This window comes from Lissotriton helveticus, chromosome 5_1 (assembly GCF_964261635.1).
Source record: "Lissotriton helveticus chromosome 5_1, aLisHel1.1, whole genome shotgun sequence".
NCBI classification, from domain to species: domain Eukaryota; kingdom Metazoa; phylum Chordata; class Amphibia; order Caudata; family Salamandridae; genus Lissotriton; species Lissotriton helveticus.
In genome coordinates, this window is record NC_136065.1 from 386,381,342 (window position 1) to 386,408,933 (window position 27,592).

The window sequence follows — 27,592 nt, forward strand, 5'->3', positions numbered from 1 at the left end:
CTCGCGATGGTCTATTGTATGGTCGGTGTAAATACTCAAAGCTCTTTTAGGGTCAATCTGATGCAGCATCTCAGCTTTTGAAGGGTGTGGCGGAGTGAAAACTGTTGGCAATGATTTGACCAATTCAAAGGTGAATTCCACCTTTGGCAGAAAGTCAGCCAGAGACCTCATCACCAATTTGTCAAGGACAACAGTGGTGTGGGAAGGCTGCATAGAGTGCCTGTATTATTTGGGATGTTCAGATTGGTAGTCTTTGCACAGAGTTTTGCCTTTTTCCAGCTCCCAAAATGTCTTCCATTTCCACTGCACAGCAACATGTTGGTGAAGTATCTCATAAAATATAAACTAGATGTCATTAATGGATGCACATGCTTTACAGTTTCACAGGTTTCTTGTGGTTCAAAATGAAGTGGTTAATTTTCCCTTTGGGCCTCCTTTTGAAAGGATCTCATTCTAAGATGATATAGCTGACATTTCTCCAGTATTGGGGTATCTTTCATAGATTCACATGCCTGAATCATTCCCCGTCGCCGAGGCGGGAGTCCCACGGTATATAAAAAAGCAGTGACAAAGGTAAATTATAGTAGTAGTAGGCCTAAGAGAAAGACCTGAGGCCTAAACTGTAGTAGCCTATCTACCTCATGCCAAAAGGACCAAACATTTTGTCCCAACCAATCAGCTTGCAGCACCCTCTAGTACCCTCTCTGCAGAGCCAGTTCTCTTCAGATTTTCACCACACGTCGTGTGGAAGAGAGTCTCCCTGAGTTTCTACTCAGTTTTTTCTCTACTTCAGGATGTCTGATAAGAAGGCATTGTTTAGGCCTTGCAGAACATGCGACAAGAAAAGAGTCCATGTTGATGATCAACATAAGTACTGTATTTATTGCCTCTATCCAAAGCATGAGGCAAAACATTGTAAGATCTGCCGCACCTTCCCTTCTAAGACCTTAAGGGATAGGGAGGCCAGAGTCCTATTATGGCTCAAATCTTTTTCTGCTGATGATGATGACAGAGCTTCAACCTCCAGTAAAAGAGCAAGATCACAAGATGGTTCTTCAAGTGAGCGGATAAAACATGTCAAAACCTCCCACTCCACTTCTGGCTCTTCGCAGAGATCTCCATCATCTTTCTCTGAAGCTTCAGCTCTCAAGGACTCTAAAAAGCATAAAACTGTGAGTAAAAGCTGCTCTGTCTCCTCAGCTTTTCCTATGACTACCATCTCTATTACGTCTTCAGCTCCTTCGTCGACTTCGACAATTTCTGCTACAGCTATCACCTCGCCTATCCTGTCTACTAGGATTTCTATTGTGGCGAAGAAAATCATCGTCGACGATCCGTCAACTACAGCCTCGTCGTCTAGGTCAAAGCACTCGTCAGCAAAGGTACCGTTGACGAAGCCTCCATCGTCGACGAAGACATCTACGGTGCCGTTGACGACCGTCTCGTCGACGAAGAAGCCAAGTTAGTCGACGACGGTTCTGTCGACAATGAGTCCGTCGACGTTGAGCCCGTCGACGTCTAGTCCGTCAACGAGATTTCTGTCAACAACGTCGAATCCGTTGACGATGGGCCCGTCGACGAAGCCAGGGACGACGTCTGCCATCAAGAGTCCTATGGCAGCAATTCAATCTCCAATGTCTCCATTGTCTACGGTGCCACCGATATCAATAGACACTGCTTCTACAAAGCCTCCAGTCACAATACAAGCATTTTCTACGCCTATTTAATCAAAGACTTTGCAACTAACATCTTTCCAGAGGCAAGGATGTTCTTATATCTCACCGCTTACGCCATCTCACCTCTTCGAGACTTATGCTCATGAAGAGGAGGATGACTATGATGATGATGACAATGAAGGAGCGTTTGGAATAGCTCACCATCCTTCGGAATTGAACATTAAATATCAGGATGATGAGGAGGATGATGAGTACCCTGAGCATTACTATCAAGAGGACATTGTAGTTCCTCGCACATGCAGCATACCAGAGGCAGTCTCGGGCTTCAGAGTCCAGCCATCTGCCACTGAGCCTCATCCTGGACTTACAAGCAATGTTGGCAGACCATAGACTACGCTTTCCACCGCAGCAGGTCGTTTCTCCACTTCAGCCTGCAGCAGTTCCGGATTCTATTCCTCAACCTGAGATTCCAGCACCTATGTCTCCGGTCACGGACCTCAGCAACCTACTTTGCCTACTCAAACTCCAGATACTTCTTCGGACGAAGAAGTAGAAGAAGGCGAATTGCCAGATAATCCTCCTTTGGATCCGTGGGATGATTGTTATCCCCATGCCGTCTCCACCAACTCCACAACCTTCAGACTCACCACCTGAAGACATAGGTGGGTTTCATAATCTTATGCAGCGAGCTGCAAGTAGATTTCAACTGCCGGTAACAGTGGAACAGTCGGAGTGGTTTCTTCACGATTTTAAAGAATAAACTAGGAAGGTGTCCAGGGCCATTCCTATTATAGACTACATATGGAAGGAGGGCATCAAGGTAATGAAAAATCCTGCTTCTGTACCTGCCGTGCTTCCACGGATTGATAAAAAATATCGTGCTCCTCTCGGTAGCCCTGCATGCCTTACTGGACACCCGCGGCCAGATTCGGTCATTTCGCGGGCCGGACGACAAAGATCAAAAAACCCAGCCACTCCCATCACTACGCCACCAGATAAAGAGGGACGTCGTTTGGACCTGATCGGTAAAAAAAAATTCCACCATGGCTGCCACCTCAATCAGGGCAGCGAATTCTTTGGCGATCATAGGACGTTATGATCGCCAAATGTGGTCAGACATGGCTGGTCTGATTGATCTAATCCCAGAAGATAAACGTCAGGAGGCTCGGAAGAGCTTGATGGAAGGGGAGCGTGCAGCTCCAGAAACCATCGACGGCGCTTTGGATATTGCAAATACAAATTTTAGACAACTTGTAGGGGCTGCAGTTCTCAAGCATCAGGCTGGCTAAAGGCTACCACCTTTCGGCCTCAGGTCCAACTGAAAATTTGGGATATGGCCAATGATGGCGAATCTTTGTTTGGGAAACACATAGACGGCGCCCTCCGGGCAATCAAAACGGACAATGATACCGCAAGATCCCTAGGTTCCCTGCAGTACAAGCGGGGATCTTTTAGGGGCGCTAGAGGACGTGGATACTCCTATAGAGGAAGCTATTACCAACAAAACAGACAATATCAGCCTCAATACCAGCAGAATTATCAGTCCTCATACCGCCAATCTGGTACGGCTAGTTTCTCTCGCCAAGGAGGCCGAAAACACTCCAACAATCAAGGGCGAGATACTCACAGAAAACAGTGAGATTAGCCGGGCGTCACCCTTATTTCCTTTCCTCCCTGTGGGCGCGACAATATCTGGCTTTCAACACCGGTGGCAACAGATTACATCCGATCAATGGGTGCTAGACCTCGTCCAACATGGGACCCCCCTCCCCCTAGTCTTCACTTACTGTTCAAGGAGGTTCATTTAATGTTCCTCAAGAACGCTATGGAAAAGGTTCCAGTTCATCAAAGGCGGACAGGCTTCTATTCCAGTTTTTTCCTCATAAAGAAGAAATCGGGGGAATGGCGACCGATCCTGGACCTGCGCAATCTCAACAGATATCTCAAGAAGCAGGGGTTTCGCATGGTCACTCTTTCAGAGATTCTAAGCTGCCTGAATGAGGGAGATTTTATGGCTTCTTTGGATATGGAAGACGCATACTTTTGCATCCCAATTCACCCAAAACATCGAAAGTATCTCCGTTTCACTGTGGCTGGCGCCCACTATCAGTTCAAAGTACTCCCATTTGGCCTCAAATCGGCTCCAAGGATTTTTACGAAGTGTCTGGCTCCGGTAGCGGCAGCATTACGCTCTTCGGGAATCCAGGTCTTCCCGTACTTGGACGGTTGGCTAATCAAAGGGCCCTCAAAGTACGGGGTGCAGAGCGGCATAACAATGTGTCGCAATCTCTTTGCATCCCTGGGTCTCACTGTGGGCACAATCAAATCCCAATTGCTTCCAAGAAAGATCCTGCATTACCTGGGCGCTCGTCTGGATACAATGCAATGCAAAGCATTCTTGTCACAAGAAAGGCAACTCCGTCTGCAGAAATTAGCCATACAAGTGTCAAAAAGAAAGTCACTTTCTGTTAGCCTGTTCGCTTCACTTCTGGGAATGTGTTCCTCTGCCATAAATCTCATCCCACTAGCACGTGTGAAAATGCGGCCTCTGCAGGAGGAGGTACATCTTCAGTGGGAGCAAGCGACAGGTTCCTTCGACGACATCATCAAAGTAACCCCATGCATGATAGATGCTCTTCAATGGTGGGCGCAACTGTACAATCTGAAACAAGGACTCACATTCTTGCAAACTCGTCCGGACTTCGTTCTGACGACAGATGCGTCCATGAAGGGATGGGAGGTCATCTCCAAGATTTACAAGTGCAGGGCAAATGGGCTCAGAAATAGAGACAATGTCACATCAACGGTCTGGAATTGAGAGCCATCTTTCTATCCCTACAGGCGTTCCTCCCCAGAATCGCAGCGTCTTCAGTCCTGGTCCGAACGGACAATACCACCAGCATGTTTTATGTAAACAAGCAGGGAGGAACAAGATCAGCTACACTATCAAAGGAAGCTCAGGAGTTATGGGAATGGCTAACACTTCACAACATAACTCTCAAAGCAGAACATGTCAGAGGCCTCCACAATACCCTAGCAGACAAGCTCACCAGATCCTTGTCAGATCGCCACGAGTGGTAACTGGACAACACTCAATTGGACAGAGTGTTCCAGGCATGGGGCAAGCCAACGTTGGACTTATTTGCAACACAGCAGGACAAGAAATGCCGGTATTATGCCAGCAGATACCCTCAACAGGGATCAAGAGGGAATGCCCTGTCCATGCGATGGTCAGGGATTTATGCTTACACCTTTCCTCCGATCCCGTTGATTCCAAGAGTGTTTCGCAAAATAAAGCTGGAGAGCTGCCGTCTCATCCTAATTGCTCCCACGTGGCCCCGCCAGTATTGGTTTCAGGAGCTCATGTTACTATCCCAGGAGCCTCCAATCAAACTTCTCCCAGCTCCAAAACTGCTATCACGCAACAAGGGTCAGATACTTCACCCAGACCCTCCATCTCTGAAATTACACGCATGGCTCCTGACTTCTTAGAATTTCAGCACCTCCAAATTCCTCAGGAATTTGAAAAGGGCGCGAGCCCAAAGCACATTGAAGACTTATCGTCTTAAATAGAAGCGATTCTGCTCCTGGTGTATCTCAAACATTTTACACCCGATTGAAGCTCCTGCAGAAAAAATTCTTCCTTACCTTTTACATTTGGCTCGCTCTGGTCTTTCCTTTTCTTCAGTAAAGGTCCATCTAGCGGCTCTATCCAGGTTCAGGAAGGTAGCTAACATTCCCTCACTATGTTCTTCATCTTTAATAAAACAGTTCATGATAGGTCTTTTCCAAGCTTATCCTCCGGTTAGGCCTTCTCCCACTGGAATGGAACTTAATACGGTCCTCTCACAACTGATGAAGCACCCATTCAAACCTATTCACAAAGCCGACCTCAAATATCTCACACGGAAGGTCTCAGTTCCATTTCAATGAGCAAGTGAAATTAAGAGTTTTCTTTCCAAATCCTACTACACTGGCGGAAAGAACACTGCATTCTTTGGACGTCAAGCGATGTTTGAAGTTTTATCTTCAAAGGACAAAAAACTTCAGAAAATCAGATCAGTTATTCGTGGCTTCTGGTCAAACTGCGCTGGGGAAAGCGGTCACTAAAGCCACAATTTCCAGGTGGATAGCCTCCGCAATCCATTTCTGTCATGTTAAATCTAACAGACCTCTACAAAGAAATGTCAGGTCTCTCTACAAGAGCTGTAGCGGCGTCTACAGCATTGTTTGCAGGAGTGACATTAGAAAATATTTGCTGTGCTGCGACATGGAAGAATGTCCACACGTTTAGAAGACTTTACTGCCTACAATCGACAAGTCAAGAAGATTACGTCATCTATTTCCATAGGAACAGCTTCAGGTAACCAGTGTTCCTTCAATTTGTGGTTAAAATATGCTTTTTGATATATCTGTGTATTATAAAGATGTAGACATATTTCAATTTGCCTACTTATTAAGTGTGATGTTACTTCTCCTGATTAATATTCTATGACTACTCTTTTGAATGTAGTCATATTTAATCATTAGCAATGTACTTACTTCACACTTGGTGGTTGGTAAATATAATGTTTATGCGAGTGTATCAGTATAAGTCTCCCACCATCCGCAACCGACTCTTACCTGGCATACTGCTTGCTACTCTGATTCAGGCATGTGAATCTATGAAAGATACCCCAATACTCGATAAGAAAATAAGTTACTTACCTGTAACTTCAGTTATCCAGTATTGGTATCTTTCATAGATTCACATGCACCCACCCTCCTCCCCGGAGAGTCAGTTCTCTAATTTTGGGATACTCAGTTCCCACTTGTGCTAACAAAAATCCGAGGCGAACTGACTCTGCAGAGAGGGCTCTAGAGGGTGCTGCAATCTGATTGGTTGGGACAAAATGTTTGGTCCTTTTGGCATAATGAGGTAGATAGGCTACTACAATTTAGGCCTCAGGCCTTTCTCTTAGGCCTACTACTACTATAATTTACCTTTGGCACTGCTTTTTTATATACCGTGGGACTCCCGCCTCGGCGACGGGGAATGATTCAGGCATGTGAATCTATGAAAGATACCAATACTGGATAACTGAAGTTACAGGTAAGTAACTTGTATTCTTCTTTTAATTATTTGGCTCCAAAAATAGCTGATTGCAGGCCTGCAAGAGCAATTCAGACATGGAGTCAAACTAAGCATTTTTTTCCTTCTCTATGAAATGAAGAGGCAAAAGTAGGTGAGTGGCAGCAACGACCTGGAACATTTTCCCCACACACCTTTGGACCATCACCTCACTTCTGGAATTCCAAATGGCCCTCAAGACCTGGCTGTTAAAATAAACCTACATGGCATGCAAGCACCTGGATACCCTATCGGGTGATTTGGCGCGTTTTGTAACTCCTGATTGAATGATTGAGAGAACCAATAGAAAAGAAATGGGAATTGAAGATAGAGAGATGAAGGTGTTGAGTATGTATGGGAATGTGCGGGAGACAGGATGGAAGTAAGAAATACAGTTGAGGCGAAAGCACAGAAGGAAGGTGAGGAGAAATAAATAAACTCCTTTTACACCCAGGCAAAATCTTTGCTAATTCCCACTCAGGAACTGCATTTATTCCTACGCTGGATATGAATAGATCTTTAATGAGTGGCTCATGGAAAGGTTGCTGAAAACCCACACATCCATTAGTTTGTAGATATTGAGAAAAATGTTCATTTTAATTGTATTTATATAGAGTTTCCTACCTCTCACAAGATGTTTAAGCGCTTTTCGGCGAGTAGCATGCTACTCTGGAACCCAAAATTGGATTAGTGGTGGATTAGTAGGGAAAATATAAACAGTTACTGGGAATGGTAGACATATGAGTCTGTTAGTTGGATGAATAGGATAGAGGATGGATATAGGAGGGAAGAATTTAGATAGGATTATTTGGGAGATCATAGTAAAAAAGATTTAGGATGAGCTAGGTAGGAGATATTTGGGAAGAGGAATAGGATTAGTCATATAGTGGTGAATCAATGAGGTTTAGGAAGGTTGGTTCTTTTTTTTCTTTCCTTCTCTGGAGTGGGAGGAAAATATGTGGGTGAAAATTATACTGGGTGAAGTCCCTTATGTACATGCATGAATACATATTTACAAACTCAGGCTTTACATTTTTGTTGTAGATTAAGGTTTTTTAATATATATATTTGTCCCCCAATACTTCAGTAGAAAAGCACATAGATACAATTGCTATAATCATATTTACGCTTTGTTTTTTGTATATATATATATATAAAGTTTTCATTGAAGTCCAAAAATTGCAGTACATTAAATACATTAAGACCAATACATCCATTTAAAAAATATTACCTTAAGGCATAACATTATATTTCCAAAAGTTGATAAATGATACATAGAGCACTGAAAAGTCAGGGACAGAAACAGGCAAAAATAGTATTTTAAACACATATCTAAGGCAATGACCCCTTCCAATCTTAATCAAAATATGTAGCCCAGATTTTTTTTTTACTTCTTAAGACCCCCCACACGTAGTGCATAAGTGTGTTCACTTCTAACCGCTTTCATCTTATGGGCCCACTCCAGGACAGAAGTAATCAAATCGGTACGCCACCTTTGCAATAAAAGTGATCTAGCTACTGCCATTTCAATGTATAAGAATGTGACCAATTGGTCAGGGAGGAGGAGATCTGGATCAAAACCAATAACAATTAACAAATCATTCACTACTAATTGAATACAGCATTCAGGTTCCAAGTAGCAAAAAATGTCCTCCCAGAACTTCTGAATCCTAGGGCATTACAACATAATATGCGACCAATTAGCTGATGGATGATTGATAGAGCGAAAGCAATACGCTGAATGATTGGCATACATTTTCGAAAGGGAAAGAGGGGTTCGGTAAAGTTGCCATTTACTAAGAAACAACATCTTTCGCCAATTCGCACTTCTTAGTGTGCTAAAATTAAGTTTTTTAATAACTGACCACAAATTAGCAGAAATCTCAAGATTTTCATGATCCTTCCATTTTTTAATTGCCTTATGTCCAAGATCCAGGCCCCTAACAAAAGCTAAACGCTTTTCCGATGCCCCAGGTTTTCTGCCAGGTGCATCCTCTAAGAGTTCAATAACTAGCTGGTGTTGTCCGCAAATTTGGGAAAGATCTAGTTCGGCAAGGAATTTATGGACGATGTTATATGACCCTAAAAGAATAAAATCATTGACAATCAATTGCGACATTTAGGTCAGTCAACCATCTTCCATTCCTCAGAAAATGTGAGACCTTACGGAATCCTACCGAAGCCCACTTTAAAGTGAGTTCTGAGGATTGGGTAATCCCTGCTAATGGTAAAATGCCAAATAGTAGAGTGGCTGAATTAATTACAGGGATGGGATATCTTTTATAGAGCGCCTGACGTTTTTTTAAAAACCAATGAAGACACTGGCTTTCCTTACACATTAGATCTATAAAACTATTAATGAAAATATTTGACTGTAGTTGAGGTTTGAATCTAGATAAATATTGTGCAAAATAAGCATAGTACTAATCCCTGAGATTCGGAAGAGCTAAGCCTCTTTGTTCCAATTCTTCATATAAAGTGCTAAGTGCAATACGTGATGACTTTTTTGCCCAAAGAAAGGCTGTAAACATTGACTCTACTTGGGTAAAAAAAGGAGCCTGATGAAATACATGGGATGGTTGAAAACAGAAAATTAAACAGTGGGAGAACAGACATTTTAATGAGGGCCACCCGACCCAAGATGGATAAAGGAAGAGAGTTCCTACGTAAAAACAAGGCCTGGGTTTTTCGAAGGAGCGGTGCAAAATTTAGGTGATATAGGTCGCTAACACTTTCGGAAAAATATACCCCCAGATTGGTGTTGACGCAAGAAAGGATATCAGGGTGCAGATCCCAGCTTGCTCCACCACATTGTAGAATTTCAGTGTTCTTTTTTATTAATGCGATACCCACCTAAATCCTCAAAATCCTCAAAGACCTGGAAATCTTTAACCTGAACCTCTATCCAGACCCTCCAGGATTTCGTGGTTTGCCGCGAAATCGTCACTTTTGTAAAAATGGCGGAATTTTTACGAAAATGCCCCCGAAATCCAGACCCCTTTCAAGGGGGCGGGGCGGGTCTGCGGAGGTGTGGGGGCCCGTGGGGGGTGGAAAGAGCCGTCTGGTCGATCTCAGGCTTGTGGAGGCAGTGACAGCCCCCGCTCCGTGGGAAACCTGAAAGGGGGTATCTCTGTGGGACCCCCCAGGGGTGCACTCTGCTGATCCCACGATCAAGGGTAGAGAGAGAGATGCGTTGTAACTTGGAGGGCTCGTGGGCGGGGGGGGCGCTGTCTCTCAGGATATATGGCTCTTTCAGAAAAAGCTGTGTCTGTAATTTACAGAAACGTTTAATGCAGCTGCAGACAACGGGATCCGATCCTGCCGGCAGCCTGACTCTGATTCTGCCCTTCTGGGGTCTTCCTTCACTCTCCTGGCTCCCGGATGGGCCCTTGTCTGGAGATGTGCACTGCCCGGGCCCCTGAGGGCCCATGGGGGGACTTCAGTGTCCGCAGACAGCAGCAGCTTCAGATAGTTCAAGGACAAGAGGAAAACATCAGTGCCCAGCGGCACAGGCGTCAACGCACTACAGACCAACACACAGGGACCAACACAGAGCAAGCGTTCACAGAACTTCACTCCTGAGGCGGAAAGCCGGGAGTTAGCACTTACTTTTTAATTGTGTATAATCTGTTTGTACTGCTAATTCCACGATACTACTCGAGCAAGCAGCAGACCGCCCAGCCGATTTAGGGCTGACGCGGCACACTGCTGCCAGGGCAATGCCGCCTTCTTCAAGCTGTGGACACGCCCACACGCGCTGACCACGCCCCCTCTCGCTATATGAGCGCGCGCTGATCTAGAGCAAGCGTTCACAGAACTTCACTCCTGAGGCGGAAAGCCGGGAGTTAGCACTTACTTTTTAATTGTGTATAATCTGTTTGTACTGCTAATTCCACGATACTACTCGAGCAAGCAGCAGACCGCCCAGCCGATTTAGGGCTGACGCGGCACACTGCTGCCAGGGCAACGCCGCCTTCCTCAAGCTGCGGACACGCCCACACGCGCTGACCACGCCCCCTCTCGCTATATGAGCGCGCGCTGATCTAGAGCAAGCGTTCACAGAACTTCACTCCTGAGGCGGAAAGCCGGGAGTTAGCACTTACTTTTTAATTGTGTATAATCTGTTTTTACTGCTAATTCCACGATACTACTCGAGCAAGCAGCAGACCGCCCAGCCGATTTAGGGCTGACGCGGCACACTGCTGCCAGGGCAACGCCGCCTTCCTCAAGCTGCGGACACGCCCACACGCGCTGACCACGCCCCCTCTCGCTATATGAGCGCGCGCTGATCTAGAGCAAGCGTTCACAGAACTTCACTCCTGAGGCGGAAAGCCGGGAGTTAGCACTTACTTTTTAATTGTGTATAATCTGTTTTTACTGCTAATTCCACGATACTACTCGAGCAAGCAGCAGACCGCCCAGCCGATTTAGGGCTGACGCGGCACACTGCTGCCAGGGCAACGCCGCCTTCCTCAAGCTGCGGACACGCCCACACGCGCTGACCACACCCCCTCCCCATGTCAATTTTGGCTCGATAAATCATGTGCTGTAACCGGAAGCGCAGCGGACGAGCGCAGCGGGCGCGACGAATGCGCGCCGAAGGCGCGCATAAGGCAAGCTCGTCTGCGCTCGTCCGCGCCGAGGACGGGCCAAGGGCCCCCCCCCTGCTGCTCCAGTCTCACGTCCACTTACCAACACGGTGAGACTTAAATATACCACTGCCGAATTACTAGAACTCAGGCATATAGCAGTTCTACCCCATGTTCCTCCACATCTAGGATACTCCAACCCCATCCTAGGCCCAGTCCCATGTCCTACTTGCGTAAAAGCAACCGCGAAACCCTCTATAGTTGACCCTCTAATGGTTCAAGCAGCGCTATTAAATGCCAGATCCCTTCCAAAACACAAACTAGAAATCGCCGACTTGATTGACACGCATAAACTGGATCTCCTATTCATCACAGAGACTTGGGGTGATGAAGCCTCCGGACCAGACTTTAGAGCAGCAACTCCCACTAACTACAATGTATGCAGATTAGATAGGCCAAAAAAGAAAGGTGGTGGCATTGCTATAATCTATAAAGACCACTTCAAACTTACGACGAAACAATTTATCTGCCCTGAATATGAGTCTCTAATTTTTACACTAGGCCTTTCGGCCAAATCATCCTTCAAGGGCATGCTAATTTATCGCCCACCTGGGTCAAGATCCAAGTTCCTAGCCAATATAGGCAACTTAATTGAAGCAGCTGCAGACTCCCCACACTTCACCATACTAGGTGACTTTAACTTTCACCTAGAAGCCCTCAACAACCATGACACAACGCAGCTACTCACAGACCTAGCAGCTGCTGGCCTGCTGCAACTGATAACTTCTCCAACGCACCAGGCAGGCCACACATTAGATGGTCTATTCACTAACAGTCCCCTTGTAACTATTACCCAAATCATTCCCCTCATCTGGACAGACCATGCAGCGATCTGTTTCACTGTTGGTATTAACTCTACCAAACCTACTCTCACTGCCCCCTTTCAATCTTCCTACAGAGATTGGAAAAACATCGATTTAGTTCAGTTGGCAGAGATGATGCAGGAAAATCATATTCCCTATGAACAAGATCCTGTTATAGCGTCTTCCAATTATCTGATCAACTTAGACATGGCCTGTAAAATACTAGCCCCAATCAAAACATCCCATCGGAACAGGAAAATACCATCAGCCCCATGGTTTACTGAAGCCCTTCGGACTCAGAGACAATATTGCAGGAACCTTGAAAGGCAGTGGCGCCGCAATTACAGCCATGCAGACAAAACGACCTATAAAAATGCCCTTTCCATCTACAAAAGACTGATAGTTGCCGAAAAAAGCCTCTACTATACTTCTCAAATCGATCAGGCAAAAAACTCGGCAGGAGAACTATTTCGGGTGGTCACTACGTTGTCCAATCCCCCTGCCCCGCGCCTAGAAGGCTCTCAGTCTTTAGCGGACGCTCTGGCCAGTTTCTTTGAGGAAAAGGTTAATTCCATTTTCACTACCTTTTCGCATTCCTCCCTTTCACCCTCCCCTGCGTCACTTTCTATTAATACTTCGCCCGTCTTCTCATCTTTCCACACCATTGACCAGGACCACATTCGACGCCTGGTGACCAGCATTAAATCCGGATCCCCCCTTGACCCATGTCCCCCTGCCATCCTCAACCTCATCCCAGAAGCTATCTCTCCCGCGTTGTCTACCATCTGCAATGCCATGTTTTCAACAGGCATATACCCTTCAGTCTGGAAGGTGGCTATCATTAAGCCACTACTAAAAAAGCCAACTCTGGACCCTCTCCTCCCCGCCAGTTACAGACCCATCGCCTGTCTCCCTTTCCCAGCCAAGATTTTCGAAAAAACTATGAACATCCAACTTTCGAAATTCATCAACAACAACAATCAACTTGACGATACTCAGTTTGGCTTCAGACAGGGGCATGGGACGGAAACAGCACTGCTAAAGGCCGCAGATGAAATTAGAGCAACAATGGATATGGGAGGAGCGGCGGTCCTAATACTTCTGGACCTTTCCGCAGCATTTGACACGGTCGATCATGTCACTCTGATCGACCGTGTCTCAGCTCTGGGAATAAGAGGCAAGGCTAAAGATCTGATTGCCTCATTCCTAGACAATCGCTCTCAGACTGTCAGGATGGGCAACTTCACCTCCCAGACCTTCTCCCTCCTATGCGGTGTTCCACAGGGCTCCTCGCTAAGTCCGACGCTTTTTAATATCTATGTATCGGACTTAGCGAGGGTGATAAAATCTTATGGAATTGCCCTTACAATGTACGCCGATGATACCCAACTAGTGTTATCTGTGCACAACAATGAAGCATCCGTCGCAGCCAACTTTCAAGAGGGAATGAAGGCGATAAGCTCCTGGATGTCATCAAATTGCCTCAAACTTAACTCCGATAAAACGGAGGTGATGACATTCGGGAGCCTGCAGCCAGCCTGGTCCCCTCAATGGTGGCCTCCTCAGCTGGGACTTCCCCCCCCCAACCGGTGGTCAAGGTCCGCAACCTGGGAGTCACTTTTGACAATAAGCTGACTTTCCTCCATCACGCCAACACTGTTGTTTCATCTGCCTTCTACACCCTAAAAAAAATAAAAAAACTACTTCCTTACCTACCACAGTCGGCGGGCAAAACACTTATCAGCACCTTAGTGTTTTCAAGAACCGACTACTGCAACTCCCTTCTCCTGAATGCTCAGGAAAAGGTTCTCAATAAACTCCAGTCAGTGCAAAATGCTGCGGCCAGAACTTTACTATCCATCCCTAAATTTACCTCAACCTCCCCTTACATTAAAGAACTACACTGGCTCCCTATTAGGAGCCGTATCAAATTTAAGGCTCTGTGCATAGCCTACAAAACCCTGAACAATGCAGGACCTCAGTTTCTAAAGGATGCCCTCCGCCCATTGGAACAACGCAGGACCCTACGATCTTCCTCAGCCTACTTGTTAAATGTCCCTCGGACAAGAAAGGCCAGCTGGGGAGATAGATGTTTCACTACCGCCACGGCCAAATTATGGAACACTCTTCCACTCCACATCAAAACTGCCCCCACGCTTCTCAAATTCAGAAAGAGCCTCAAAACATGGCTGTTCTCCTCCTCCTAACTTCTCCGTCATATCATAAGTGAGTTCTGTAACAATAGCGCTGAGACACCCGTATGGGTATTTGCGCGCTTTAAAAATCGCTAAAATAAATAAATAAAATAAATAAACACACACAGACCACAAACACACCAGAGACCAGCACACACAGACCACAAACACACCAGAAACCAACACACACAGACCACAAACACACCACCAACACACACAGACCACAGACACACCAGGGACCAACACACACAGACCACAAACACACTGGAGCCCAGCACACACAGACCACAAACACACTGGGAACAACACACACAGACCATAAAACACACCAGAGACCAACACACACAGACCACAGACCCACCAGAGACCAACACACACAGACCACAAACACACCAGAGACCAACACACACAGACCACAGACACACTTTAAATGCTCATTCCTCACTTCTGCCATCTCTTAGCAGGTAATGGCATACAAAGCATTAGTAAACAGACTCCATCATGGTCCAATATCTCAGCCAGGGACCAACACAAACAGACCACAAACACACTGGAGCCCAGCACACACAGACCACAAACACACTGGAGCCCAGCACACACAGACCACAAACACATTGGGAACAACACACACAGACCATAAAACACACCAGAGACCAACACCCACAGACACACCAGAGACCAACACACACAGACCACAAACACACCAGAGACCAACACACACAGACCACAAACACACTTTAAATGCTCAATCCTCACTTCTGCCATCTCTTGGCAGGTAATGGCATACAAAGCATTAGTAAACAGACTCCAGCATGGTCCAATATCTCAGCCACACTAGTCTGTCTTTCCAGAAACGCAGCTTTGCTACTTGTATATTTTGTTTCTCCTTTAGAAATGTGACATCATATGGAATTTTCAGGGCCTCCTTCATTCACAATCAATTTTTTGTGCCACACTCGAGATTTATGACGCATTTTAGTATTTTTTTTGCATTCCTATTAAGATCTGAAAGAAAATTCTCCAAAATGCAGACTATTATAACATGCCTTTTGGACATGATCTGTTTTAAGCCGTCACCCCCTAGAATGTATGGCTGGTTTTAAGTGCCAGCTCTCAGGCGAATTGTTACAAATAACTGGGGTAATCCAAGAAGTCCATAGGACCTGGGTGGCATATGGTAAGTAGAACAATGTGGTACTACTGGCAAGTAATCCAAGAGAAATGGAATATTTAATTTGCAACGTAGGCGAGCGAAAAACAGGATTATTAATAAATCAAACTTAATACTGCGTTGAATAATCAAACCAGATTTTATATATCAAAATCATTCACAGTATATACAAAACTCGTAGAGTTTATTCTGTAGTGGTTGCTCAAAATAGAGTGAAAAGAAAGGTGTTTATAGAATTGCTCATGTGCACAGTGATAAGAAAAGAAAGTAAAAGGGAATTAATACCTGTTCACAAAGTTATCATAGTTCAATATCTATGGCCATGAAAACTAAAGTTAGCCAAGGCCGAGAAGCCTGTCGGAGAGATTTGTACACTATTATTTTAACTCTTGTTCAAAAGTAGGTGGTGACTTGATCAAAACCTCAATGGTGTATGTGTGTGTATGTATATATATATATATATATATATATATATATTTTTTTTCAATCCAGGCTTGGATGGTCAAAATTGTCGACATTTCAACCCGACTGTTGCATGAGGTAAATTAGGTCCTTGCATGCAAGTCTTCATCAGGACAGTAGAGAGTAGGGTGATTTATATAGGGCATCCTAAAAAAGACACACTTAATTAGTTCTAAAGAGATCCTATTAAAAAATTCACATCACCAATAGTACGGAGAAGTACTAACTTCACAGTGGTGCAGCTGGCGAAAACACTTAGTATTTTTGGAATTTTGTTTCCGCGATGAATGAGTTGGTTAACACTGGTGGTGTTTCCTGGCCCTTCACTTTTTGATAACGCCCTCACAGATGGCTATTCATATTACTATAGGTGATCCCAAAACTTTTTTTGAAGGGAAAAGCTAGACAGCCCTCGTGACCACACCCTGGCACACATAATTATGCACATGTGCTACTAGACACTGTTCACAGTCTGGGTGGAAAATCTACTCTGCAACACTCTATGCCACTCTACAATACTATTCCACTCTCCAGCACTCTAAGTAATTCTGCCGCGTGCCCAGTGTGCGGCGGACCTTGGGGGGGGGGGGGGGGGGGGATTGTTTTTGGGCCATTTATTCATTAACATGTTTACGTCCTATATGCAGCCTTGAAGCCAAACAAAGTGTCTACATTGTAAATAAACCAAATATACATAGCTTCATGTTGTTAAACAACTAAAAAAACTAAGATATCTGTGTTTGTTGTAGGAAAAACCGCCAAATAAAATGCAGCTAAATTTCCATATTTGTGCCGCTAAATTTCCGTTTTTGTGCCGCTAAATTTGCTAATCCATGCCGCTATATCCTGGGGCGTCTGACTATCTCAGGTTTAATAATAAGCATGATATCGTCAGCGTATAATTGAAATTTCGCCATAGATGGGATTGGGGGATAGATGTCAGCGCAGTTCCTTATTGCTGTCGCCAACGGTTCGATAAAGAAACCAAATAAAACAGGCGATAAAGGGCACCCTTGCCCTGTGCCCTGTTTTACTTTAACCCGCCCGGCCACCAAAGTATTGATAATTACATTAGCTTCATCGTTATTATATAAATTAGGAATCCGGGCCGTGATCTTGGGGGAAATATCAAAGTGACCTAAAATCCTAAACAATGGCTCCCACACAACAAGGTCAAAAGCCTTCTCGGCGTCTAGTAGAAGGACTAATGCGGGTGTCCTCTGTGTATCGAAATAGCCCAGCGCCTCATTTAAATAATGTGTATTATTGGCTAACTGCCGACGAGCAATAAAACCATTCTGGTCCGAATGGATCAATTGCGCCGCGTGTTGATTAAACCGAAGTGATAACAATTTGGTGACAATTTTATAATCTGAGTTTAACAACGTTATTGGGCGATATGAGTTCAGATCCTCGCTGCGCTTACCTTTTTTCAAAAAAGCTATGTTACCTTGTCTAAAGTTCTCTGGTTCCCCCCCCCCTCCTCCAACATAGAATTTACTAATCGAAGCAAGAATTCCGCAACTGAACTAAAAAAAATTCAGGCGGAAACCCATCCGGGCCACAGGCCTTGCCGTTTGGTAGGTTCTTATTGGGCCCCCTCCAGGTCTTCCGTAGTGAAAGGGCTTGCCATGGATAAGTCCGAGAGTATCGGTAATTCTGCAAAAAACTTTCTAGCAAAGTCAAATCCACAATCTGTTGTTGGCCATAAATGGACTCATAATGCTGTAGCATTATTGCCCAAATTTTGACTGGGTCATCTATACGCGAGGCGAATAAACGGCATTTTAACGCATTGATCTGATGAGCGGCAGCCTGCTCCCTGGCCTGCCAAGCTAAAAACCTACCGGTAAAACTACTTTCCTCATATGTTTTTGGACGAAATTGTTCAAAGGAGGCTGCACTCTGAGTGTAATAATTGGCACTGAGTTCACGCTTAGCCTAATCGAGCTGGCGCTGGTTAAACACAGAGGTTGTTAAGAAATGCAGAATAGGACACTTGTACCTTCTGCTCCAAGATTCTCTTATCTTCCCTAACTTTGTTTTACAATTTCTACATCTTTTCCAATAGTTAACCCCCGGATGAAGGCCTTAAGTGTATCCCATACCACACTCAGAGGTGCAGACTCGCTATTTCGTAATAAAAATTCCTTGATCTCTGTCCCAATAAAACCCACCCAGTCCTCTTCTTTAAAATCTTGTCTGTTCAGTGACTATCGTTTAGGGGACCTAATGCAATTTCCTAACTGAACCTCAAGCACCAACATGGCATGACCAGAGAATCCGTTATACCGGAATCTCTGCTAATTAAAGCACAACCTCCGGGAAGCCAGAAAAAAATCAATGCGTGACGAGGTACGAAATCTACCAGACCAGCAAGTATCCTCTATATTGGTTGGAAAGGCCGCACGCCAGGGATCTTGTAGGTCCAAAGTTACTCCATAATGTTGTAACACAGAGGAGTCTATCTTACTATTCATTAGAACATTAAAATCGCCCCCCAGAATCCGCTCACCAGGTACCTGAATTAGGGACTGAAACAAATCCTCATAGACCTTAGAGTTATCCTCAACTGGGGCGTATATGCTAACAAAAGTTATCAGTCTCTGTCTTTGTCTGAGAATGCAGGTAACCCAACACCAACGACCATGCCGATCTTTATCAAAATTAACAATTTCCGCCTGAAGTGTTTTACTTAAAAATATTGCTGTCCCTCTATAGGAAGCGGAAGACAAAGAGAATCCCAATAAGCTGCCTAAGACCTAAACATAGAAAAATCTGGCAGCTTTACAGCTGGTTTATGGGTCTCTTGTAAAAATCTCACAGCCGAGTTTTCTGTTTTAATCCATGATTCAATTGCCCACATTTTCTTTTTTTTGTTGAGACCATTAACATTAAAAGAAACCACTTTCAGCAATTCTTTGCTAGCCATAGTTAAGACCTAACCAAAGCTTAAACCCCCCAAACATCTTACCCAGAGTCAAACTAACAAATGGATGTATAAAACCTGAATGAATTTGCAAAAAAAGGACTTCATTCCCCCTTATGCTCCCAACCCACCCCTTGTGACTCCCGCCCCCAAAATGTGTAAGACCCCACGCCAACCACATTTCACCCCCCCATCTAACCTGGGTGTCATGTAATTACACCCAAGTGATCTTACCCCTTTCCCCCAGCAATGCTGAGAATTGCCAACTATTAATTAAACGTGTAAGCAAGCGTGTAAGCAAGCGTGCACTGTAAGGAAAAAAGCCCCTATTATGAGAGAAGCAATGGTCAAGCAAGGCTTCACCCACCTGACCCCCTAGTTAGACCATGGCAGTTATAATGAAACAAACCTACATTTCCGTCTACGCCCTAGAGCCCTGCGAGATCTCTTTTAATAATTCCTGGGCTTCATCTAGGTCAGAGAACATGAAAAATTTGCCTTTAACCAGGACTCTCAATTTGGACTGTTGGGCGATAGATGCTTACACCCCATTACCTTTGAATAGATGGAGGATCTTCACAAATTCCTTTCGCCTACGTGCCGCCACAGCAGTCATATCGGAAAAATGCGACATTTTACAGTTTTATGCACTACAAATTGTCTCTGTTGGATTGCTTTAGACCGCATTCTCTCTTTACACGATAGTATGCAAAGTTTAGAAGTATTGTCCGTGGCATCGTAGAATTAGGAAACGGGCGGGCAGGAACACGATGAGCCCTGGTGATGGTGAGATCGCCTTTAAACTCTGGGGATGACCTTTTGTTTGATAAATGAGTTTACCCACTGCAGGGTTTGGGAGCCCTCAATTCCTTCCGGAATTCCAACTATCCGGAGATTGGACCTCCGAAAATGATTTTCTTGCTCCTCCAATTTATTCTCAAGAGCATGCTTGCTTTTAACCGCCGCTTTGGCTTCTCCCATTACGATAGTCATCTGGTCCTCTGGGGCTGAAATCCTGGCTTCTGCCTCCTGAGGTTTAACTGGAAAACTTGACATTGTGCCTTCGATTTTCTCTAATCGTTGATAAAGAGAGGCATGTTATGCTTTCTGTGTTCTTTTCAGCTCGCGGAATTCCTCCAGAATCAAATTCAGCATGTCTTTGACACTCATCTGAAATTCGCCTACTGGCTCCAAATTTGGGCTAGAAGTAACATGAGGAGGGTCTGTAACAGTTGAGTTCCCTCCCGTAATACCATCAGGAGACATCTGACCAGTTGAGGGTACCAGCTCTTGGAGGGGAACCTGTTGCTGTATTGGTGTATTAGCTTGAGGAGTCAACGCTGTGTCAGGGGCGCAGGAGGCGATGACAGCCTGTCCAGATACTTCTGATGTTCCTGGGGGTTCCATTTGTCCCCCGTTCTGAGTGGTCAACAGAGTTAAAGAAGTTGTCTCATCTTGGTTAGTTATTTGTCCCAAGGATGTCTCCATGATTGTAATGAGATCAGTTTTCAATTTAACTTGCGATTTTACCGGACAAGTGAGGGCCAAGTCTGCTACTAGAGCTGATGGCATTATGACGCCAGGGGGTTTCTTAGAGAGTTTCAGGGCTGGGCTTGAGCCTTGAGAGGGGGTTTGCGGCGTTGCTTTTTTCAAAAATAATGCAAATTGTTTTGCTTCTTTTGTCACTTTCGCTTTTTTGAGACCTTTGGTCCCTGACTTGTCCTGTGAAGATGGTACTGGCATGGCTGTAGCTACATTCTTATCTACCACGCCCACCTTGCCCGCCTGATCCGAGGAATTGCTTGTGTGCATTAATAGCATTTATATGGCACTCACATAAGATGGAGGTAATTGATTTGTTGCCCATATCTTCGACATCATGGTAACTAACTGGGGTATAACGCTGATCATGTTATGCATGTTTGTCGGCGTCCTTGACATTATCATGATTATCCAGCCATAGTGGTGGCTATGTCTGCCATATGTTATCCACTCATGATTTCTAGTTGAGCATTGTGCCAAAAAGTGGACATCATGGACGTTTGGATGGCTGTCAGTGACACAATGTGCAACGTGGCTTGCGATTGATAGACACATGGCAACATGAGAAAGATTCTGTCCACTTGTGGTGGTAGCACAGGCAAAATGGCAAGCTGGTATTTGTATGCACAATTTGTTGGCGTACTAAAATAAAAATTGTTATTTGGTGACAGTAAGATATTGTCAAAACATTGCAAGCCTTTGTGCTGTAAAACAGATTTTCTGGAAAGGCAGAATGGCATAATATATTTAAAGCCAAAAATTGAGTGATAATTCATGCTAACCCTAAGGACACTTATTGCTGTTTCTTTGGAGGAGGAGCTATTCACTTCTAAACGATGGGAGGCTGACTTGCCCCATCTGAGATTTGAACCTACAAATTAGGAGCGCGTGACACTCATCTGTGAGGTAAATGCTCAACCAACAGAGCTATTTTACAGATGCCCACTTAATAGTAATACGTTATTCATATGTCTGTGTACCATCTCTGACTGGGAGGGAACTGATCAACATTTTGTCAGTTATGGCTTTATTCGATTGAGCATGGCATCTTTAAAACAAACAATGTCTAGATGGATAGTTTCCTGTATTGCCTGTTACCAACTATCCAACAGACCCCTTCCTAGTGGAGCTGGATGTCATTCTACACAAAGGAAGGTGAATATTGCTGCCTGTTTAAGAAATGTCCAAGTAGCTGTGATATGCAAGTCGGTACGTAGGGGAGGGGGGGGTCTAGTCATACCATCAGTAAGCCTTACTGTTTAGAGGCGGATGCCATATAATACACTTTGGTCAGCCAAGCAGAGTTAAAAAACCTATGTGGTGGATGTTGCTGTATTCTTTGATTTTCCTTCAGCTGTTCTGTCTTGAGCTTGTAACTGTATTCTCTGTTTTGTGACTATTAGTGAGCGGCCTGTGATGCAGAAAGAAATGTTACTTACTTGTAATACTATTTTTGTATATTCACTGACATTATAAAATTCTAACTGCGCATTACTGTCTAGTAACTTAGTTATTGCCTTTCAAAAGACCTGGTACTGTGAGGCAAGCTATCAGTGTAGTTTATGCTGAACGATAGAGATTGCTCGCTCTGTATAGCAACCGTGTACCGTTTCAACCTTATGCTCTCTTGGCTTGACAGGCACCATTTGCTTCATTTTTCTCTCTGAAATCTTGTTTTTTAGAGATTCCTGTTACTGGTGTAGCACATTTTTCGGCTATGTGCTGCAGTTTCGTCTTTATATTAACTAAAATTGTAATTTCCAAAAAGAAGTTGAACTTTTTTTTCTTTTTTTTTACTCTGGAGTGATACCGGGGAGTTTGTATGCCGACCTCCAGTTCAAGTTGTAGTCCTACTGAATGTATTCCGAGGTTCCCACAAGCTGGTGGGAATATTCTGTTTATAACTTCAGTGCAGATGTCTTCAATCCAGAACTAGGATTACAAGCCCTTAACCACCCTCCTTATGGCAAAAGTACTGTAATACAAATAAGCAATTTCTGACATGTAGCCATACCTGAGTGTGCACTGAGGCCAACACAAGGTGGTTAGTAGCATTTTATAAAAGCCCCTATTAATAGTACTAACGTTATTTTCTTTTGAGGTTTATGTCCTACAGGTTTAGCCTATGCTATACTCTGTGACAATTGCAAAGTAGCAGTTTGAGGCATCTGTTGTATTGTTTAGATTCTGCTTCTAGTGCGATCATCCAGATCAATAAAAATGGTTTCCCCTTTTGCATCACTTCCTCTTAGTTAGTTCAAAGATTGGTAGTTCTTAAGATCCTATGTGAGAGGTAAACAGTTTTATCTTCGTTTTGGTTACCGTAGATATACATCAATAGGACAATCTTAAGTTTGTTCTTCCTCATAATGAGGTTGCATCTTTGTGATATCGGTATTTCATTGTATTGAGGACGCTTGCAGGGGGATTTTTATGATATTGAAAGGATTGACCTTTAATGGCAAGGCACTGACACCACAAAGCAGGTTAAAGAAAATATAAAAACTGGGAAAGTATTCAAACCTGACAGCATTGTGACACTATGTAAAACATTGAATGTATTATGCAGTTGAGTAAATGTATTTTCAAAGGTCTTTTAGAGCTTGTCTGCTGCAATTGTGTAAGTACTGTGGACTGCAAATTTACCTGAATAGATGATGAGTTTAGGGCATTTGCCATGTTTATCCAGCCATTCTCGTATCTCTTCATAAATACATTTACTTTATTTTCATTTACCAGGAGCTGTTCCGCAAGGTACGAAGTATCCTTAACAAGCTGACACCTCAGATGTTTAACCAGTTGATGAAGCAAGTAACCGATCTAACTGTTGACACAGAAGAGCGTCTGAAGGGTGTCATCGATCTGGTTTTTGAAAAAGCCATAGACGAGCCAAGCTTCTCTGTAGCATATGCCAACATGTGCAGGTGCCTTGCAACGGTAAGAGTCCAAGAATAAGTCAGTAGGACAGAGACCAATTGAGATGAGACAGATTGTGTTTTCCTACAGCTGTTAATAACATGATATTGCGTAGTCTACGTCCATCACAAAATCTTGCACCGGTGGAGTGCTTTGGGTAGAGGTCTTACTAGTCTTCCAGACGATTAAATTAGGTTTTGTAGTTTATCGGCAATTTTTTCAAAACCTTATTTACTATTTTTCCTGATGGCTAAGGATTAGGATACCTGGTACTTGTTTGTTGTTCAGAATCAGTGCTATGACAATCTTGTTTTATATACGAAGCTATTCAATCTGATTTAATGTCACTCAGATTTTCATGAGAGTTGGTATACACCAAGCTTTTTCTACAGACATTTCAAACTCTTGCTTCTTTCAGGTAGCTATAGTTGGGAATTAAAGTACTGAAAGAAGTAGAACATCATCTCGTCTGCTTTTTTTGTTTTTAATTTAACATCAACTAGAATTACATAGCAGGTTAAACCAAGTTTCTGGTCTGAGAAGTCCTTTAGTTTTTATATTTAAAATTAAGAAGTGAGCAGCATGGCTAGTGATGTCAGACTTAGAGGACGTTTGCTGCCCTGTGTCACTGCCACCTCATCCAACAAACATTGTTGCTCACACCTCACTACCTTCACCCTGCTCTCTACCACATCCAGTGGGTACAAAACTCTTACACTCATGACATAACGTCTTTTGGGAAACTTAACTGCTATCCTTTTCAAAGATTTCCTTTCTGCCTCATCATAAACTAGAACAATGTGGTGACTGTTCTCGGATCTTGAGAGGAGGAAGACCAAAGCAGCTCCCCAGTGGACGACATTGGGAATCAGAAAATATACAGGGATTCTAGTTCTAAGGGGTACACTTGAGATCTCACTCTGGTAGTAGCTGTCTGGGACAGCAATACACTCGAAGTATGAACATGTGTGAACATGAAGCTGGTTTGTGCACAAGTAAAGTTGGTGCTGTCCCACGCTGGACACTGCACAGACTTGCTCAGGGATACATGCAGGACCATTAGTTGAAAAGTGTGTTACTGGGGAAAATTTTACTTTGCTGTTGTGTGACTAGGTTTAGCAAATCCTCGACTGTGCTTCACCTGCACACTAGCCATCATACCTGTTAAATGAGATATCTGCACTGAGCTGCACATTGTAAATGTAAATCAGCATTCAGCCATATGGTTTTAAGGATGCACTGCATGCATCCCGTTACTTTCTACCTGACCTCCGTTTTGCAAAATGTGTAGGCAAAAGGATTCATAAGCATTCTTTATTGACAAGGGCGGTACCTTCACGAGCGGGTTGGTGAAAAGAAACTGGCCCAACAGGTAAGTGAATATAATGTAGCATGCAGTAACGTAGTCAGCTTGAACATCGCTAGAGGGGGATATAGTACAATCCTAAAAATGCTGCAGAGGAAGCCTTTGATCAGCAAATTAGAAACTTTGAAAACACACTTAAGATTGCAATGTCAGAGAGAAGCTCAGCGAGCGAATGAGGCTGCACAAGAGGAGAGAAAAAAAGGTCTCATCTGTAGATATCGGGATGTAAAAGTGAGAACTGTTGCCAACATAGCCACTGTCTGTGTTAACAATGCCGGGCTCAAGGAACTCCTTTAGTGAAAGCATCCCAGGTCCGATCAGTAACCTGGGTGAAAACTTGAAGAATAACAATGAAGATGGAGCGAAACAATTACGACAGAACTATGTTTGTCTTGAAGTTCAAGACCATGTAAAGCAAATGAGAGACAATCGGATGAGCAAAGTGCATGAAGTAGAAGGGAAAGCAAAGCAAAGGTGAGGAAACGTGATCGAAGTGGCTATCTCGCATGTGACTACTTGTCAAATTGCCTGGAATCTTCAATGTGGTAGCTTAAGACGGGATGTTGATCTGTACTCTTTAAGTGGAACACACGCCTGGGTAAATAGGGTTTATGAGAATCCACTTATAAGGGTAGAATGGGAGAGAAGGGGAAAAACAGACATCCGATCAAAAGCAAAGCAGCACTCCTGCTTCCCACCATTCACATTAGATAGTACAGGACTTTTAATTGATCCCGAGTATACAAAGAGAGCCCAATAACCCCAAATTAGACCTTTTAAGAGTGTCAAGAATGTTAAACATAAGGTAGAAATGCAATAAGGTCTTAGCTTATCACCAATGTATAGAGAAGGCAATATTTAGCCTCCTTGTTACGGGTATATCATTAGGGAGCTGACCTGTGCAATAACATCCAAAATACTGAACATACAAGTTTAATCGAATTTGTAGCATTAAAGGTCAGCAAAAAATGTCCTACCTAGGACAGACTGTCCAAAGGAACCGAAGAAGGAAAAGCAATACAAGGCACACACATGCAATTTGGGTGTGAAGTGAGAGGAAGCAGAATAGCCTAACAACCACTGTTGTCAAGCATTGTCATACTACGTTTTCTGAGCTTTATTCCACTTGTTGCCTCTTACCGCCACAGTACTATTTTTGAAGTGTCTGAATTCCTTTATGGACCAGCCTCAGAGGGCCTTCCATCTCCCTGTTCGCCAGAGTGTCCATAAATGTTTATATTTCTCTAGGTGTTTTAACAAATCCCTCTGTCTAATTCTTCAGAACGTTAGTAACTACCATGCTTGACACAACCAACCAGATTTGAGACTGAATACCATTATTACATATCGAGTGCTGGAACTTGGAAAATACACTTTGGAGGGACATTGCAGTTTAGAAACGTAAAGGAGGAGGCCAGTGCTTCGCTTTTTACATTATACATCCATGAACATCGATGGGATTGTCCCCAGAGTGCTGCCGCTGGTATTCACTCAAGTAGCTGCTCCACCTGTAGACTTGCAAGGTGTGTGTCATTCAAGGTTTTTGACAGATATATCTGGCGAAGAAATTTCTTCAGGAAGAACTATAATGTGGAGAGACACCGGGGTGTACAATTCAGTTGGAGGGAATTGAGATTTTAATCTTTCATTAGTGGTGGTTAAATAAACCGGTGTGTCTCCACATTATAGAAGGTGTGGCGCCGCGGCTAGGGCGTCTGACGCTGAACATCACGGTTCGATCCCTGGCTCCAGCGGCAGGGATCTGCTCAGCACCATGCGACTCTGGGAAACAGCTCGATTAATCTTCCCAACGGCCCCCAGCGCGAGAGACCCCTTTGGGGGTAATTTGTGCGCTATACAAGTACTGGATTTACATTTTTTTTTACCTTCACATCCCCTTCACATTGAGGGAGCATCCATGCATGAAAGGAGGCACGCCTACACAGTCTTGTCAGGTGGTGGGTGCACTCCAGGAAATCAACTCAGAGGCATACGTACAATAACTAAGAGGTGTGTCAACCAATCAAGTTCTACCACCTTCTGGAACACTCCTGTGAGAAGCCCCACTCCCTCAGAATTTCTACTGCAGTTTGTGTAAGGGAGCCTCCACTGTGCTGTGCTCAGTTCTACTTGCTCTAGAAGAAATTCAGCAATATATCTCTTCAGGTATTGTCACAAGGATTCTGCTCCTAAACAGAACTGTGCACAGAGACCCAGGACCTCAATGAATTGTGGGAGCAGAATCCTTGCGACATGGCGCACCTAACATTGTGGTCTTATTGTGAGACTCTCGAGTAGTGCTTGTATCAGTCCACGAACCCCTCACTATTGTTTCCGGGTGACAGTGGTGACGGATAAACCAACCTGTAGTTAAATAGGTCTTTTCAAGCTTGATCATTTATAAACGGTTTCTATTGGATTTCTACCCAGTTGTGCTATATTACATTGCATTGTTTTTTTTTCTTAGTGTCATTATGGCCGTTGATATCCCGCAGCACAGTCGTTTGGCTGTACACAATCATGTGCAGGGTTTCAATGTTGACTTGGAAGGCATGGCAGTAGTTTTTGTTGTGAGGGCAGACGCAGCTTACCCGTTTAAGCTTTTTGTTCATGGGTTACGTTTCCGGCAGTTAATGCGGATACTAATGTGTTTCATACTTACACTCCCACTGCCCTGCCTGCGGAGTACACTCCTTATAGGACACAGGAGGTTCAGATTTCTAAATGGCAGCACCGCGTTTGGTTTGATGGCTCCCTTCCCCACCCTCTAACA

The 27,592-nt window shown here is 44.1% G+C and overlaps 1 protein-coding gene across 13 annotated transcripts in view; it reads left to right on the forward strand.

Annotated features, from left to right (window-relative positions):
- Positions 1 to 27,592, forward strand: part of EIF4G3 (eukaryotic translation initiation factor 4 gamma 3) — a 1,426,031-nt gene that overhangs the window by 884,605 nt on the left and 513,834 nt on the right. For all 13 annotated transcript variants that reach the window (XM_078642564.1, XM_078642569.1, XM_078642559.1 and 10 more), the window contains one exon: positions 23,277 to 23,474. In XM_078642564.1, the coding sequence (XP_078498690.1) occupies positions 23,277 to 23,474 (198 nt within the window). The remainder of the gene's footprint in view (positions 1 to 23,276; positions 23,475 to 27,592) is intronic.